Source organism: Haliotis rufescens, unplaced genomic scaffold (assembly GCF_023055435.1).
Source record: "Haliotis rufescens isolate VD_foot unplaced genomic scaffold, xgHalRufe1.0.p SCAF_157, whole genome shotgun sequence".
Taxonomy (NCBI): Eukaryota; Metazoa; Mollusca; class Gastropoda; order Lepetellida; family Haliotidae; genus Haliotis; species Haliotis rufescens.
The window spans coordinates 228,663-245,763 of record NW_025963843.1 but is presented as its reverse complement, the minus strand read 5'-3'; the positions used below and the strand labels follow the sequence as shown (position 1 = coordinate 245,763).

Sequence of the window (17,101 nt, the reverse complement as noted above, 5' to 3'; positions counted from 1 at the left end):
GATGTAGTAAAGAAGAAACAATACATGAAACTTGTTCATGATGTGGAAAATAGGGATCAGAACTGTTTCACAAACATGAAAAAAGCCATGGGGGCATGAGTAAAGGTTGATACAGGGTTGGTGGGCGTGGCACACAGCAACTCAAGGTGTGTTTACACCCACAGAACAGAGAGCAAAGTGCAGCAGGTGCCCTGAGAATGTGATCAGTGTGTGGAACAGCACGCTTTAACCCCGGACAAGAACCATTAGCACTAGCTACATCCGAACCTGCAGCCTCAGTACCTGGGCCTCAAGCTCCCCAAACACAACCAGTGATGAGACACAACCCCATTGGCAATAAACACAATTCACTCACTAAGTCACTCTTAATCACCATGGAATATTTCTGGACTTTGTACAAATACAGTGTGACTTGCACCTTCACCGACCGATCATTAGATGTTGTAGGAGCCTTCATGTCAGAGCATGAATCTTCAGCCTGTGATGATTTTTGTTTGCTGCCAGGTGGTTGCGGATTATGATCATATTAAACACGATGTCGCTGTGGGAAGCCGGGGGGGGGGGGGAATATGTCTGTTAGGTATACACAGAGTCAACACCAGGGGCCCCCAGGGGAGGTAACCCTATACACTGGTGTTGTGGCTCGCCCACTAAAACAAGATTAGAATATCAATTCTCACTGCTTGATATGATGGAAGAGTTATCAATGTTTTATGAGGCTGATGATGTATAACATATTTATACACCACTCACTGAAGTGGGATACACTGACTGGGTGTTGTTATAGATATACAGTCATCCTACAGTAGCAGGTGATGCCTCCTCTCACAATGTACCTGCCACTGTCAACATACGATCCCCTCACAATGTACCTGCTACTGTCAACATACGGTCCTCTCACAATGTACCTGCCACTGTCAACATACGATCCTCTCACAATGTACCTGCCACGGTCAACATACGGTCCTCTCACAATGTACCTGCCACTGTCAACATACAGTACGTGTTACACGCAGTATATAAGTTGCCTTACAGGGGTCACTTCAGTGGGGAGTAGCCTTGTGTCAGCTGGCAGTCCAAGCAAGTGTTTCCAAGTCAAGACGCCAATGTCAAGTATTTCAGTTTAACAGTTAATCATTCAGTCAGGACCAGTGGCGGCATGTGGACTTGTGCACAGGTCACAGATCAGGAGAAGTTAGGCAGCGTCAGTCGCAGAGAGCCCTTGGATGGGCAGCCACATTTCGGCAGCTTTGCTGCTGAGGTTCCAGGGCTTCGGTCCTGTCCCACACTGAAACACATGTAACACAGTGACTTTGTTCAAAATGTGTTTATGTTCACCCAGCAGTGAATTGGTACCCGGTAGGATGAAATGGCAATGTAATTGTTAACCTTCTAGGGCCTAACTGGCCCCTTAGGTTGTATACTCCCCAGGGAGCTGAGAATGATTCTTGAGTGCACACTGATCCAGTGAACAGGGTAATAATAGCGCTTTGAGCATGCCCCTGAGTGGTGTGGAAATATGTGAAATATAAACAGCCTATTGTTAATCTCCTGATCACACAAGCAGTGTCTCAAGATTCTCACAAGTTAAACTCGAATTTAACCTGTAGATTGGAAATATAGGCAGGCAGCCATATTTTGTAGTAATCATACTGTTTGTACTTTGTGATTTTACATGTAAGAATATGTTCCAACAAATGATCAAGAAAAGTCATGTGTTTTTGCTGGGAACTATTTTCTTTTCTTACATATTTGTTACATGCTGAATAAAACAGTTGTGAAAATAGGAAAACATACCACTCCATGGATCATAACTCCTGGTTTATTGCATATAGTGACATTTCGATGCAGATCCTTACACCGTTACCAAGCTTATAGCCAATAAACCACAAGCTGTTATCCATAACGCTGTGTTTTCTTATTTACTCACCAACTTCTAGAATGCCAACCAAACAGTTAGTTGTTAAAATAATTTATGGAGGCACTTCTTACTTTACGTAGAAATCGAAATTGAGGAAATGGCCAGCTTCATGTTAAAACAGGAGACAAGATCTCAATCAAATTAATCAATACATTTATCCAATTTAAAAAAAAAATCCAAGTATTTTTTTTCAGAATTTTTAAAAATTTAAATTTGCGTTGGGCGTGTGTCGTGAGGTGGCCATGGCAGATAATCTGGTAGTTTATGACCTGCAGTGTCCGTTCTTACACTTGTATTGTTTTGCACAAGATTGAAAAAGAGGAAATTGCTACTGTAGATACTACTGTTGATTTCTTCTTTAAAAGTCACTTCCTGTTCCAAGTGCGGTTAATTTGAGACTGTGTTCGTTTCCTGGTAACACAATTTTAAAAAAGCTATTTCAGAACTGGGTTATCAGGCAACGTGTACTTATTTATGTGATGTTATCTTGAAAAAACGTTTGATTTTCTAACAGGCACAGACAGGATAGCGGCTTTCAGGGTTGCCGGTAACCTGGAGATATGTTCAGTTTTAAATGACTGAATTTATTACATTGCTGACATTTTCTTTTTTTGCCAATTACTGTTATTATTACCAAGATGTTGAGGAATGAATACTCAACTCATGACAGAAGTTATTGATGTACAAAAATAGTATAGTCTGTTTGGGAAATATGAGCCTTTGTATGGCCTGTTTCAGTAAGCCTTACATACTTAATAGGGCTGGTACCGGTAAGTCGGGTACACAGGTCGGGTGGGTCCTGAGAAGGACCCGGCTACCCACAGGACTACCCGGACCCTTGGTTAGTCATGTGATATATTGTTTAATGAGAAAAATGATCTACAAATGTATATGGTTACACTACAAGTCACTGATGTTCGCATCTTTCTGACCATGCACCCGTTCTTCTGACGTTCATGTTTGAATAAAGATAAAACTTCAGTCAACTTCCGTGTATGCATGACCAGATCGTTTTATATGTGTATCTTAATACATTTTGTCCAGGGCTACGGTCAAACTATTCCCAATCAGACATCTTGCACCTATCTCTTGAGACCTACTGCAGTGGGTACCAGGGTAGGGTTGGGTAATAAGGGGGTGGGCACCTGGGTAGTAAATGGGGACTCGTCCCAGCCCTAATACTTAATATACATATTGTGGCAGTTGGTATAAATCCCTGGCCCACATGCTAGTGTTTCTCCCAGGCAGTGATGTAACTGAAATACTGGTTGAAGTTTCATAAAATCCAATTCACTCACTCATTCACTGGCAAAATAATACTCTTGAATGCATTGATGAGTTTTCAATACTGATATTGATTTGTTTGTTTATTTGTTGTTTATGGCTGCACTCAGCAATATTCCAGCTATATGACTGCAGTCTGTATATAATCAAGTCTGGACCAGACAATCCAGTGATTGACATCATGAACATCGATCTACGCTATAGGGATACGATGACATGCATCAACCAAGTCAGCGAGTCTGACCATCCCATCCCGTTAGTCGCCTCTTACGACAAAGCATAGTTGCCTTTTACGGCAAGCATGGGTTGCTGAAGACCTGTTCTACTCCGGATCTTCACGGGTTCAGTGTTAAACACCATTCACACAAGGTAGTTTACGGACATACAGAAGGGTAGAGATACAGAATTGAGCCTCTGGGACGTCCATGTCCTGCTGTCCACCACTGTCCTACATGCCAAGCTGGTTTAACAACCTTTATCATTTACCGGGTACCTATCAATGATATGAGGTATATTGTAGACGGTCACATCACCCGGGGTGTAATAACCAGACCTGTTTTACATCCCTGTCGGTCTGACATGTCAATGCATTTGAATGGGCGATCGATACCAGCCTGGGTGCTAAGAAATTAGAGTTACGTCCTTTAGTGCGTAAACTGCTAAGCTAGCTTTCCCATGACAACGATTTCCAAACAAGGTGAAAATGTTTTGCCTTCTCTTGCTGATATGGGGGTCTCGGGCTGATATGGGGGTCTCGGGCTGATATGGGGGTCTCGGGCTGATATGGGGGTCTCGGGTTGATATGGGGTATGATATAGAAACAGCCATATAATAACCTGTAAATATTCACTCGGTTCACCGACATCATCTACCTGACTACCTGCACATGCAGATGTCATCCTCGTCCACATTGTCTGACAAGTACCTAATTGTTGTTAAATAAACAGGTAGCCATGGCAACAGGTCATTACTTTTCCCCGTGTACATGATTAGGAAGTCCAGGGATTTGAAAATGAACGTAAGACTGTTTGAAAATCATCTGACAATGCAGCCCGCTGTGGAGAGGTTCAAGTGAGTCGAAGATGAAGGTGAATTAACCAGTTCCGCTGCTAGGTCATCCAGTTTGCACTGAATGTCAGAATACTCCTAAACATAACGGAATCAGTTACTAGTTTTTAAAACATTTGTGTTAATTATAGTATGAAATTTCTATTCTCAACGCTCTACTCTAAACAGCTTAAAGAGTTGAAATTTGTGATGTATGCCTGTATGTCTGTATAATTTCCTGATGAGGTCTGGTGTAAATACTTAGGCAGGGTACAGGGTGCTCCGAAAGCAGGCAGGGGATCAGTTATAGCAAGGAATCATTATCCTGTCATAGACAGATAGGAACTCTATACACCTGAAAGTATATATTTCCTAGTCATTTTATAATGTCATGTTAATTCATTTTAAACATTTGGTTTTGTACACAATATTACATACACATATTGAAATATAGAGAGTGAAGTCCATTATCCAATAGCATGTGTAATAACTGTTCAATGGCAGTAGTCAGGGAGCCTGTGATTTGTTGAGAGGGAGGCACTGTTTTGTGGAGCAGAATGTTTTGTTGAGGGAAGCTCCATGTTTTGTAGAGGGAGATTCCGTGTTTTGTGGAGCAGAATGTTTTGCTGATGGAAACTACACATTTTGTGGAGGGAGACACTATGTTTTGTGGAGCAGAATGTTTTGCTGATGGAAACTACACATTTTGTGGAGGGAGACACTATGTTTTGTGGAGCAGACTGTTTTGTTGAGGGAAACTCCACGCTTTGTGGAGGGAGATTCCGTGTTTTGTGGAGCAGACTGTTTTGTTGAGGGAAACTACATGTTTTGTGGAGGGAGATTCCGTGTTTTGTGGAAGAAGACTATGTTATTCCAATTTCATCTAAACTTTCCAGAAACAAAACAAAAAAGTTCAACCAAACAGGTGCATGGAATTCAAGAATTGTTTAACTTCACTGTTGCCATGACTACCATGGATCCTGTCACAATAATGCATCGTTGACTTCAGACTATGAGTTATTATATATACGGTTACATCTATTCAGCTGTTCGTTGACTTCAGACTATCAGTTATGTTATATACAGTTACATCTATTCAGCTGTTGGTTGACTTCAGAATATTAGTTATGTTATATACAGTTACATCTATTCAGCTGTTCTTTGACTTCAGACTATCAGTTATGTTATATACAGTTACATCTATTCAGCTGTTCGTTGACTTCAGACTATCAGTTATGTTATATACAGTTACATCTATTCAGCTGTTCGTTGACTTCAGACTATCAGTTATGTAATATACAGTTACATCTATTCAGCTGTTCGTTGACTTCAGAATATTAGTTATGTTATATACAGTTACATCTATTCAGCTGTTCGTTGACTTCAGACTATCAGTTATGTTATATACAGTTACATCTATTCAGCTGTTCGTTGACTTCAGACTATCAGTTATGTTATATACAGTTACATCTATTCAGCTGTTCGTTGACTTCAGACTATCAGTTATGTTATATACAGTTACATCTATTCAGCTGTTTGTTGACATCAGACTATCAGTTATGTTATATACAGTTACATCTATTCAGCTGTTTGTTGACTTCAGACTATCAGTTATGTTATATACAGTTACATCTATTCAGCTGTTTGTTGACTTCAGACTATCAGTTATGTTATATACAGTTACATCTATTCAGCTGTTTGTTGACATCAGACTATCAGTTATGTTATATACGGTTACATCTATTCAGCTGTTTGTTGACATCAGACTATCAGTTATGTTATATACGGTTACATCTATTCAGCTGTTTGTTGACTTCAGACTATCAGTTATGTTATATACGGTTACATCTATTCAGCTGTTTGTTGACATCAGACTATCAGTTATGTTATATACGGTTACATCTATTCAGCTGTTTGTTGACATCAGACTATCAGTTATGTTATATACAGTTACATCTATTCAGCTGTTTGTTGACATCAGACTATCAGTTATGTTATATACGGTTACATCTATTCAGCTGTTTGTTGACATCAGACTATCAGTTATGTTATATACGGTTACATCTATTCAGCTGTTTGTTGACATCAGACTATCAGTTATGTTATATAGGGTTACATCTATTCAGCTGTTTGTTGACTTCAGACTATCAGTTATGTTATATACAGTTACATCTATTCAGCTGTTTGTTGACATCAGACTATCAGTTATGTTATATACGGTTACATCTATTCAGCTGTTTGTTGACATCAGACTATCAGTTATGTTATATACGGTTACATCTATTCAGCTGTTTGTTGACATCAGACTATCAGTTATGTTATATACGGTTACATCTATTCAGCTGTTTGTTGACATCAGACTATCAGTTATGTTATATACGGTTACATCTATTCAGCTGTTTGTTGACATCAGACTATCAGTTATGTTATATACGGTTACATCTATTCAGCTGTTTGTTGACATCAGACTATCAGTTATGTTATATACGGTTACATCTATTCAGCTGTTTGTTGACATCAGACTATCAGTTATGTTATATACGGTTACATCTATTCAGCTGTTTGTTGACATCAGACTATCAGTTATGTTATATACGGTTACATCTATTCAGCTGTTTGTTGACATCAGACTATCAGTTATGTTATATACGGTTACATCTATTCAGCTGTTTGTTGACATCAGACTATCAGTTATGTTATATATGGTTACATCTATTCAGCTGTTTGTTGACATCAGACTATCAGTTATGTTATATACGGTTACATCTATTCAGCTGTTTGTTGACTTCAGACTATCAGTTATGTTATATACAGTTACATCTATTCAGCTGTTTGTTGACTTCAGACTATCAGTTATGTTATATACGGTTACATCTATTCAGCTGTTTGTTGACATCAGACTATCAGTTATGTTATATACGGTTACATCTATTCAGCTGTTTGTTGACATCAGACTATCAGTTCTGTTATATACGGTTACATCTATTCAGCTGTTTGTTGACATCAGACTATCAGTTATGTTATATACGGTTACATCTATTCAGCTGTTTGTTGACTTCAGAATATTAGTTATGTTATATACGGTTACATCTATTCAGCTGTTTGTTGACATCAGACTATCAGTTATGTTATATACGGTTACATCTATTCAGCTGTTTGTTGACATCAGACTATCAGTTATGTTATATACGGTTACATCTATTCAGCTCTTTGTTGACTTCAGAATATTAGTTATGTTATATACAGTTACATCTATTCAGCTGTTTGTTGACATCAGACTATCAGTTATGTTATATACGGTTACATCTATTCAGCTGTTTGTTGACATCAGACTATCAGTTATGTTATATACGGTTACATCTATTCAGCTGTTTGTTGACTTCAGACTATCAGTTATGTTATATACAGTTACATCTATTCAGCTGTTTGTTGACATCAGACTATCAGTTATGTTATAAACAGTTACATCTATTCAGCTGTTCGTTGACTTCAGACTATCAGTTATGTTATATACGGTTACATCTATTCAGCTGTTCGTTGACTTCAGACTATCAGTTATGTTATATACGGTTACATCTATTCAGCTGTTTGTTGACATCAGACTATCAGTTATGTTATAAACAGTTACATCTATTCAGCTGTTCGTTGACTTCAGACTATCAGTTATGTTATATACAGTTACATCTATTCAGCTGTTCGTTGACTTCAGACTATCAGTTATGTTATATACAGTTACATCTATTCAGCTGTTCGTTGACTTCAGACTATCAGTTATGTTATATACAGTTACATCTATTCAGCTGTTTGTTGACTTCAGACTATCAGTTATGTTATATACAGTTACATCTATTCAGCTGTTCGTTGACTTCAGACTATCAGTTATGTAATATACAGTTACATCTATTCAGCTGTTCGTTGACTTCAGACTATCAGTTATGTTATATACAGTTACATCTATTCAGCTGTTTGTTGACTTCAGACTATCAGTTATGTTATATACAGTTACATCTATTCAGCTGTTCGTTGACTTCAGACTATCAGTTATGTTATATACAGTTACATCTATTCAGCTGTTCGTTGACTTCAGACTATCAGTTATGTTATATACAGTTACATCTATTCAGCTGTTCGTTGACTTCAGACTATCAGTTATGTTATATACAGTTACATCTATTCAGCTGTTCGTTGACTTCAGACTATCAGTTATGTTATATACAGTTACATCTATTCAGCTGTTTGTTGACTTCAGACTATCAGTTATGTTATATACAGTTACATCTATTCAGCTGTTTGTTGACTTCAGACTATCAGTTATGTTATATACAGTTACATCTATTCAGCTGTTCGTTGACTTCAGACTATCAGTTATGTTATATACAGTTACATCTATTCAGAAGTACATTGTGTTTTTGTTTGTCCCCCTGATGTGGTGGGATATAGTCGACGCATCGTCTTTCTATCCGTCCCTCTGTAATCATTTCGTTTCTGGAGCATAACTCGAAAACCGTTCAATATTTCAACAAAACTTGGCAAATATGTCAAACAGATCCTGACCTGAGGTGGTGTCTTTTGCTATTTTAGGACTTTTTGCATTTTTATTTTTCTCGATTTCCATGGAAACACTTTGAACTTAGCCTCAAAAGTGGAGGGTAGGTGTCATTTCCAGAGCACAACTTGAAAACTGTGGAAGACTTTCATCCACAACCGGTACATATATTAACCAAGGTTTGAAGGAGTTTACTGTTACAGCTATTTACCATCTCTGACACATTGTTACAGCTATTTACCATCTCTGACACATTGTGACAGCTATTTACCATCCCTGACACATTGTTACAGCTATTTACCATCTCTGACACATTGTTACAGCTATTTACCATCTCTGACACATTGTTACAGCTATTCACCATCTCTGACACATTGTTACAGCTATTCACCATCTCTGACACATTGTGACAGCTATTTACCATCTCTGACACATTGTTACAGCTATTCACCATCTCTGACACATTGTTACAGCTATTCACCATCTCTGACACATTGTGACAGCTATTTACCATCTCTGACACATTGTTACAGCTATTTACCATCTCTGACACATTGTGACAGCTATTTACCATCCCTGACACATTGTTACAGCTATTTACCATCTCTGACACATTGTTACAGCTATTCACCATCTCTGACACATTGTTACAGCTATTCACCATCTCTGACACATTGTTACAGCTATTTACCATCCCTGACACATTGTTACAGCTATTCACCTTCTCTGACACATTGTGCTATTCTGTTACAGCTGTGCATTGCGGGAGTGTCAGGGATATACTACTGTGCCACAAACTTCACATCATTCTCAGGGACGAGGAAAGCATTTGTCACCAAGGTAGGTGTTGGGGTGTTTTGTGGGCTGACTCTCAGAGTGAGTGAGTGAGTTGGGGTTAACACCACTTTTAACAGTATTCCAGGATAGCGGCATGTCAGCTTAAGGTGGGAGGAAAGCCCAAAGTGATGCAGGTCTCAGACGTTTACCACTTTGGTGAAACTCACAAGCACGGGTATGGTGCTGACAAACCTAGAAACATAATCAGGGAAAAACCGGGATTCAAACCCACATGCACAGTGAATTAATGCTCCTTAGACGACTGGGTCCCCCGTCCCCCCCTGCCTGTCAGAGGGATACCCTACCTACACGAGTATAGAAATATCAGCAGTAAAGTAGAGATATCATATCATATAATTATAGTTAATTGTGTGCGATATTTTGTGATATATAATTATGCCCCCAGTTTGAAAAGGGGGAGGAGGATATTATGATCAGCATGTCCGTCCATCCGTCAGCCATCCGTTTTCCAATTCCAGAGCAGAACTTCAAAACTGTTAAATATTTCTTGTTGAAACTTGCTACGTAGATCAGTCGAGATGGAAATTGGTCCCTGTTGATGCTTTGGGATTGTTCTTTGTTTTCTTTTGTTTTCTTTTCATGATTTTTCATGATGAAAACAAGTTGTTTTCCATTTCCGGAGCAGGCTCCAAAACATTTAAATATTTCTTGTGGAAACTTGCTATGTAGATCAGTCTCATTGTGCACTGGTGCCTTTTCATGATTTGGGATTTTTATTTTTTTCCTTCATGATGGCAAGTTAGACTTATACTGAAGATAAGAGTAGTGCCTGTTTCCAGAGCAGAAGTCCAAAAACGTTGAATATTTCTGGATGAAATTTGCTATTACAGATCAGCCTTTTGATGATTTTGAAAAATACTGAACAGCATTAATATTTTCTTCACTGAACTGAATGTATCCAGTGGCAATGAATCAAAAGTGGGGTATAAGTAGCCAAACTCCATTCCTGAATTGAATCAGACGGAGGGTATGACAACTCCTGATGACTCTTGTTATGAAGTTTGTGATGGCCTTATATAGGTCATCAAGAGGGGAGGTGGAGTAGCTTAGCCTGGTGGTTAAACCACTGCTCAGTGCACCGAAGGTCTGGGTTCAATTCTCTATGGGTACAATGTGGGGGCCTTTTCTGGTGTCCACCACTGTGAAATTGCTGGAATATTGCTGAAAGCGGCGTAAAATGATACTCACTCACTTATCAAGAGTAGAGTCCATTGTTAGCTCAGTAATGTAATATAACCATAACTGTCTGTGAAGAGTTTTGTCCCTTAAATTTGTTTTGTGGGGGGCGCGGGTGGCCTAGTCGTCTAAGGCGCCCAATTCTCTGTGCAGAGTTGCATCCCTTGGGCACGCCAGAAACCTATGATTGTAGAAACCTATGATTGTGGGCTTGAATCCTGGTTCGCTCTTATTATGTTGCTAGGTTTGTCAGCACCGTAGCCAGTGTCACTGAAGTGGTAAACGTCTGAGACCTGCATCACTTCGGGCTTTCCACCCACATTAAGCTGACACGCCGTGATATAACTGAAATACTGTTCAAAGTGGGGTTCACCAAACTCACTGTCTCACTAGTTTGGTTTCCCAGCACCAGTTCTTGTGGGTTTCCCAGCACCAGTTCTTGTGGGTTTCCCAAAGCGATAAATGAACCATCAACAACCTTTGTAATTTTCTCTCACATGAAGGTGACATATATATATGATTGAAATACATCACTCAACTCATTTAATAACAGGACCAGACCGCCTCTGTGGTCTAGTAGCAGTGCATCCGCCGAGAGACCTGAAGGTCCAGGAGTCGATCACCAGCCACATCACACCAAAACATGTTAAAAGATGGTACTTGTTGTTACCCTGTCTAGCGCTCGGCATTAAGGGGCTAAAACAAGTACTGGTCAGGTATACTGTCAGTATACTGTGTCTGAGTGGGGTATTCATGTTAAACTGCGACATAGTATCTCAGTGGGCTAGCACTATCAAATTGGCATCAGTCTGGACCAGTACAAGCAGCCACACACACACACACACAAGCAGCCACACACGTCGCTATGTAAGTGCACTCATCTTGGACGGGACGTTAAACCCCATTTCACCTCACCTAACAACAGGACTGACTTGTCTGCCTGGGGCTGCTCTTCCTTCTTCTGTTAAACTCCATGTTCTGTTGCAGGCTGTGTGTCTCTTTTTCTCCGTGCTGGCCACCTTCCTCTGCATCATCGCCACCACCTTCCCCGTCATCCACCTCAGCCGCATCTTCACCTACGCCTCATGTCGCCGCTCCGACAACAACTGCTTGTGTTCCATGACAGCTGACTTTGAGTCCCGAGTGTTTGAATATTTCGAGGTGGAGGACTGTCGTATCATCCAGGAGGAAGTGAGACTGTACCTCCTCATCGTGGGAGGGCTGTGTCTGCTAGGGTTCGTCATATCACTGTGGTTTGTCATACTTGTGTGGCAGGCCCGATACGGCAAGTTTTATTCAGGACTTCGTCGGCAACAATCATTAAAGAACTATTTAAGGTGATGTGATAGAACCTATGGAATGAATGACGTATTGACACTTATCTTCTTTAAGGGCATGACTGTTTTGTTAAAAACTAGGTCCTGGTCAGGAAGACGTGATGATAGTCTTGAACTTTGACTATCCTGGAGTTCAATACTTGAGGTGATTGGGTACACGATTGCTCTGGTATGAATGACTTTGTAGTGAACTAGATGTTTATCCATGTTCAGGGCTGCAAGGTGTTGCGAATATGCCCTTATCATGAATATGTGACAATTTGGTGTATGTCTAATGTACAAGTATGAGGTATGTTCTGTTAATGAGAAATCATTGAATCAATTTAGCTGTTTTCAGGTACCGATCTTGAATTAAACATCTTCACATTTTGAACATACACTGATCTATTGACATAAAACCCCAAGCAACAAGGGATACTGAGACATAATGTTATAATGGAATCCGTGCAAGTTTAGTCAAGGTTGAAACTTGTTAATTAACTCATCATGAATTTGATTAAGTTGTTTGTTTCATGGAGCACCTGTTCATCTGCCTGCCAGACATGCCTACTTCTTCACAGTGTGATGAATAAGAAACGTTTCCCACAGCAAAAGGTTCACTAGTTTGTGTTGTAGCAGGTTGTAGCTTCTGGTAGATAATGGTGGCACTTTTAGGGCGAGGTGAATCCTGCTTGTATTACATAGACACATGCCAGGAAGAGTTATCTCCCATGACAAGGCATTGGTCGATGATACCAGGCCAGGCAGCAGGGACCCATATTCCACAAAGCAATCTTAGCGCTACGATTGTCGTAAGTCTGTTTAAAGTATGGAAGTTATGATCACCTTAGAGCTATGATCGCTGCGTGGAACGGGGCCCTGTAGAGTGTGAATTATGGGGGTGCATTCCTCAGACTCGTCACCCTGTCGACCAGTGTTATACATGACGAACCAATCAGAAAATGACACCAAAAAATAAAACACATATTTGGGGAGGGTCATGAAAAAATGACATTTTAAAAATCTTTGTTTGACAGAATATTATTTCAGCCATTGTTCAAGACATACTGAAACGAGGAGTCAAAGAATATCTTTTTCCTCAAACACATTATTTCACAGCAAACTTGAGGAGAGACTATTTCTTCCAAGGTTATCAGAAACACATTATTTTTAATAAAAAATACCAGGTGCCCCTCCCCACAGAGAATATAGAGTGATTGTCCCCTGACCCAGCAGGTGATGCCTGTCTCTGGTCTCATGTAGCACAGTTGGTGAAAGGGGGACGGGTCAGCAGAGCACTGGGTTTGTTCCAGAATGAACGTGCACGCCCATCTGTACCCATGTATGAGGTATAGGGCTGACAGTGTCTCCATCAGCAGACACAGCAGTTTATTTATCAGGAAAGCATTGTCAGCAGCCAAAGTCTTCAAGTGATGTGCATTCATTTAAATCAACTCAGCCATGACACGACATTACTTAATGATTAGTCAAGTTGATTTCTATGATGTTTTCTATGATGTTTACCAACAACTGATTGTGTCTGTTACATGACACTCACAGAAGACATTGTACCTGACAACTGATTGTGTCTGTTACATGACACTCACAGAAGACATTGTACCTGACAACTGATTGTGTCTGTTACATGACACTCACAGAAGACATTGTACCTGACAACTGATTGTGTCTGTTACATGACACTCACAGAAGACATTGTACCTGACAACTGACTGTGTCTGTTACATGACACTCACAGAAGACATTGTATCTGACAACTGACTGTGTCTGTTACATGACACTCACAGAAGACATTGTACCTGACAACTGACTGTGTCTGTTACATGACACTCACAGAAGACATTGTACCTGACAACTGACTGTGTCTGTTACATGACACTCACAGAAGACATTGTACCTGACAACTGATTGTGTCTGTTACATGACACTCACAGAAGACATTGTACCTGACAACTGATTGTGTCTGATCACATGTTACTCACAGAAGACATTGTATCTGACAACTGACTGTGTCTGTTACATGACACTCACAGAAGACATTGTACCTGACAACTGACTGTGTCTGTTACATGACACTCACAGAAGACATTGTACCTGACAACTGACTGTGTCTGTTACATGACACTCACAGAAGACATTGTACCTGACAACTGATTGTGTCTGATCACATGTTTTTCTTAATCTCCATAATGCAGATCAATCAATAAGTGCACATTCAATTCAGGAGCAGTCAATAGTCAATATTACATAAGATGTCACCAACTTATTGATATTTTTAATTTGTAGGACTCATTTTGTAATAGATCTTTTTAACCATTCACAACTGGGGATCACTGTTCACGTCTCAGCACTTATTCTCAAGTGGGTACTATCTTCCATAGGAACAGTTCTCTTCTGTTGCCAAGTTACTCTCAGGTATTAAAAGCTGCTGTAACCATGGAGACTGTGTTGCTATGACAACCATTGTTTACATGCCCATACGTGAAGGGATTGTTTAGTCCTTGGTTTGTAAATTTATCCATCATTCAGATATTTCCCTTTCTCGAGCAGTTTGTTCAGTAAATGTAAACAACTAATTATCATCGGTAGCTAGGTACCTGAGAAAATGTCCATTCAAAAAATGTTTGCTCTTGGGGGAAGATGAAAGTGTTATCATTGAATTTGTATTTGAGCACATGAACTTGCAGCCTGTAATAACACAGCTGATTTTCATTACTAAGACTTCTCGAACTTCAAGTAGATATTTCAGATTTCAAATCCTCTCTATCTCCAGGGTGGCATCTAGGAAAACCTGCACTAACCCCGGGTTTCATTCATGGGGTTGTCACAATCTCAAACTAACCACCTGGATTTTCAGTAACATTTACTGACCAATCAAATGTCGACGAAAGGGTAAGGAAGGTAACTCATATTACCAAGAAGCCAAACCCACCGCCAATTTTGATGGACATGAAGACATCCTGTCCATCAAAAAGATTTTTAGGGCTTTTTTTTTATTTCAGTCTGTTTTTCAATGTTGAATTTTTTGCAAATTCTATTTTAATGAATGGGACTGGCTACCATGTTGTTGATGTCGCCATCCAAACATTGAGGCTGGTTTGTAACTCGCATTCTGATTGGTCCGTTAGAGATCGTGAGAACCATGGGAATGGATCCACGAGTTAGAAAAAGTTTACCGATATGAGAGCCCTGGAGATATATAGGATACTGACTTTAGGACAGATAGAGAGTAAGTTATTCTATGTACAGCTGCAAGCTCATGATTTGAGGTATTTACTGTGTAAAGCTACTGAGAGATTTTGTATATTTATGTGGCATTATTTATGATGTATTTCATGTTTGCAGATGTTCAGTTTGCAGGGCGAGAGTTGTCTCCCTTTGTAACTGGTTCTCATTCTGGCGGTTGTGATCACATGGAAGTTGAGTCTGTGTCCTGTTTGTTATCATGCTTGGTCAGTGTTGGACGACCATCTTGTTCTTGTAGAGATGTCCAACTGGTCTGTTTTTGTGAGTTGTTTTAGCGTGACAATTTTTTAGATGCAAAATATACATGTTAACAGCCATATAATAAAAATCACAGTTTTGTTTTAGGAGCCCACTATAGTCTTTCTCATGTTTAAATATGACTTGTTTTATTTGCTAATTATTTACCAGTCATGCTGCAGTAGGCAATATTCCACTTATATCACGGCTGTAAATAATAAACAAACCAGTGGTTGATATTAGGAGCAATGTCTGACACCATCAGTGTATGACAACAGGCAAGCCATTTAGTCCCCTCCTACAAGAATTGGTTACTGGGGACAATGTCTGAAACACAGCAGTGTAAACTGAGAGCTTTAAGGGCCAGTACAAAAAACTGCAGGTCCAAACATTATAGCTGAAGTAGGGAGGCATACTCTTGCAATATGTGTATTACAAAACTCAACCAGTCAACCAGGGACTCGGTGGTGATAGATGAAGCCTTGATGTCTGAAAGTAGATTTTAATGAGCCCCACCCTAAGAGGTCAGCTCTTACCTTGGTCCAGGTCGCCATGACATAGCCGCAGTCATTCTGGTGATGGTGTCGTTATTAATTACTTTCTAAAACCAACCATGAAAACAGACCAGTCATCACAATTAATACTGTATAGTTTCCGTACATAATTGCTGGTTTTTATTTTTTATTTCAATTATTGCGCTGTTTGGTTGTTAACTGGAGGATATATGGAATAGAACCCAGAAGTGTGAAACAAGCAAACACTGTGACACTGGACTGTGGGTTGTCTAATGAATGTACAGATGAATTTACACAGTTACAAACATTTTTAGAGAAACTTATGTTTGAGTCACTGAAAAATGGCAGTTTATTTATTCAGCCTAGGCTGGAGTACAATGTACATCTTACCACTGTTTGTTGTTGATGTGCAGACCGTGGTTCGTTGGGTTCTGGAATACCTCAGCAGGAAGTAGGATGTCAGAAGTGCACATTAAATTATTCCATAGAAGTATCCTGTTCTTGCTTGTTGACATTGGAGCACCACTGATCATGTGATGTACATTTGTTTGTTGTTTAACACACAGCAATATTCCAGCTATATGACAGCGGTCTGTAAATAGTCAAGTCTGGACCACACAATCCAGTGATTGACATCATGAGTATGGATCTACGCAATTGGGATCGATGACATGCACAACTGGTACTCTTTGATCTGGTTGTCATGGAAACCCCTCTGAGCAGTGCTTATTGGGCCCAGTGGCCAGACAGCAACATGCAAAATTCTGCAATGCCTGTCCATGTTGTCCTCACCGATCACAGTCTACACACCTTAGTCCCGTTCCACAAAGCGATCGTAGCACTAAGACAATCGTAACTCCCATACTTTAACATAGACTTATGGCAGTCTTAGCGCTAAGATTTCTTTGTGGAACAGGGCCCTGCTGGCAGGAGTCTA

At 39.8% G+C, this 17,101-nt stretch overlaps 1 protein-coding gene across 1 annotated transcript; it reads left to right on the top strand.

The window, feature by feature from the left end:
• The first annotated feature begins 4,287 nt into the window (after positions 1–4,287).
• LOC124124190 (sarcospan-like) lies at positions 4,288–16,657 on the top strand. The gene is made up of 3 exons (XM_046487291.2): positions 4,288–4,293; positions 9,552–9,638; positions 11,820–16,657. Exons 1-3 carry the CDS (start codon positions 4,288–4,290, stop codon positions 12,171–12,173), a joined length of 447 nt encoding a protein of 148 aa, XP_046343247.1. The 3' UTR covers positions 12,174–16,657.
• The last annotated feature ends 444 nt before the right edge of the window (positions 16,658–17,101 follow it).

Coding starts and splice junctions, on each gene's coding strand:
- LOC124124190 (XM_046487291.2), top strand. Junction 9,639..11,819: donor GGAAAGCATTTGTCACCAAG/GTAGGTGTTGGG, acceptor GTTCTGTTGCAG/GCTGTGTGTCTCTTTTTCTC.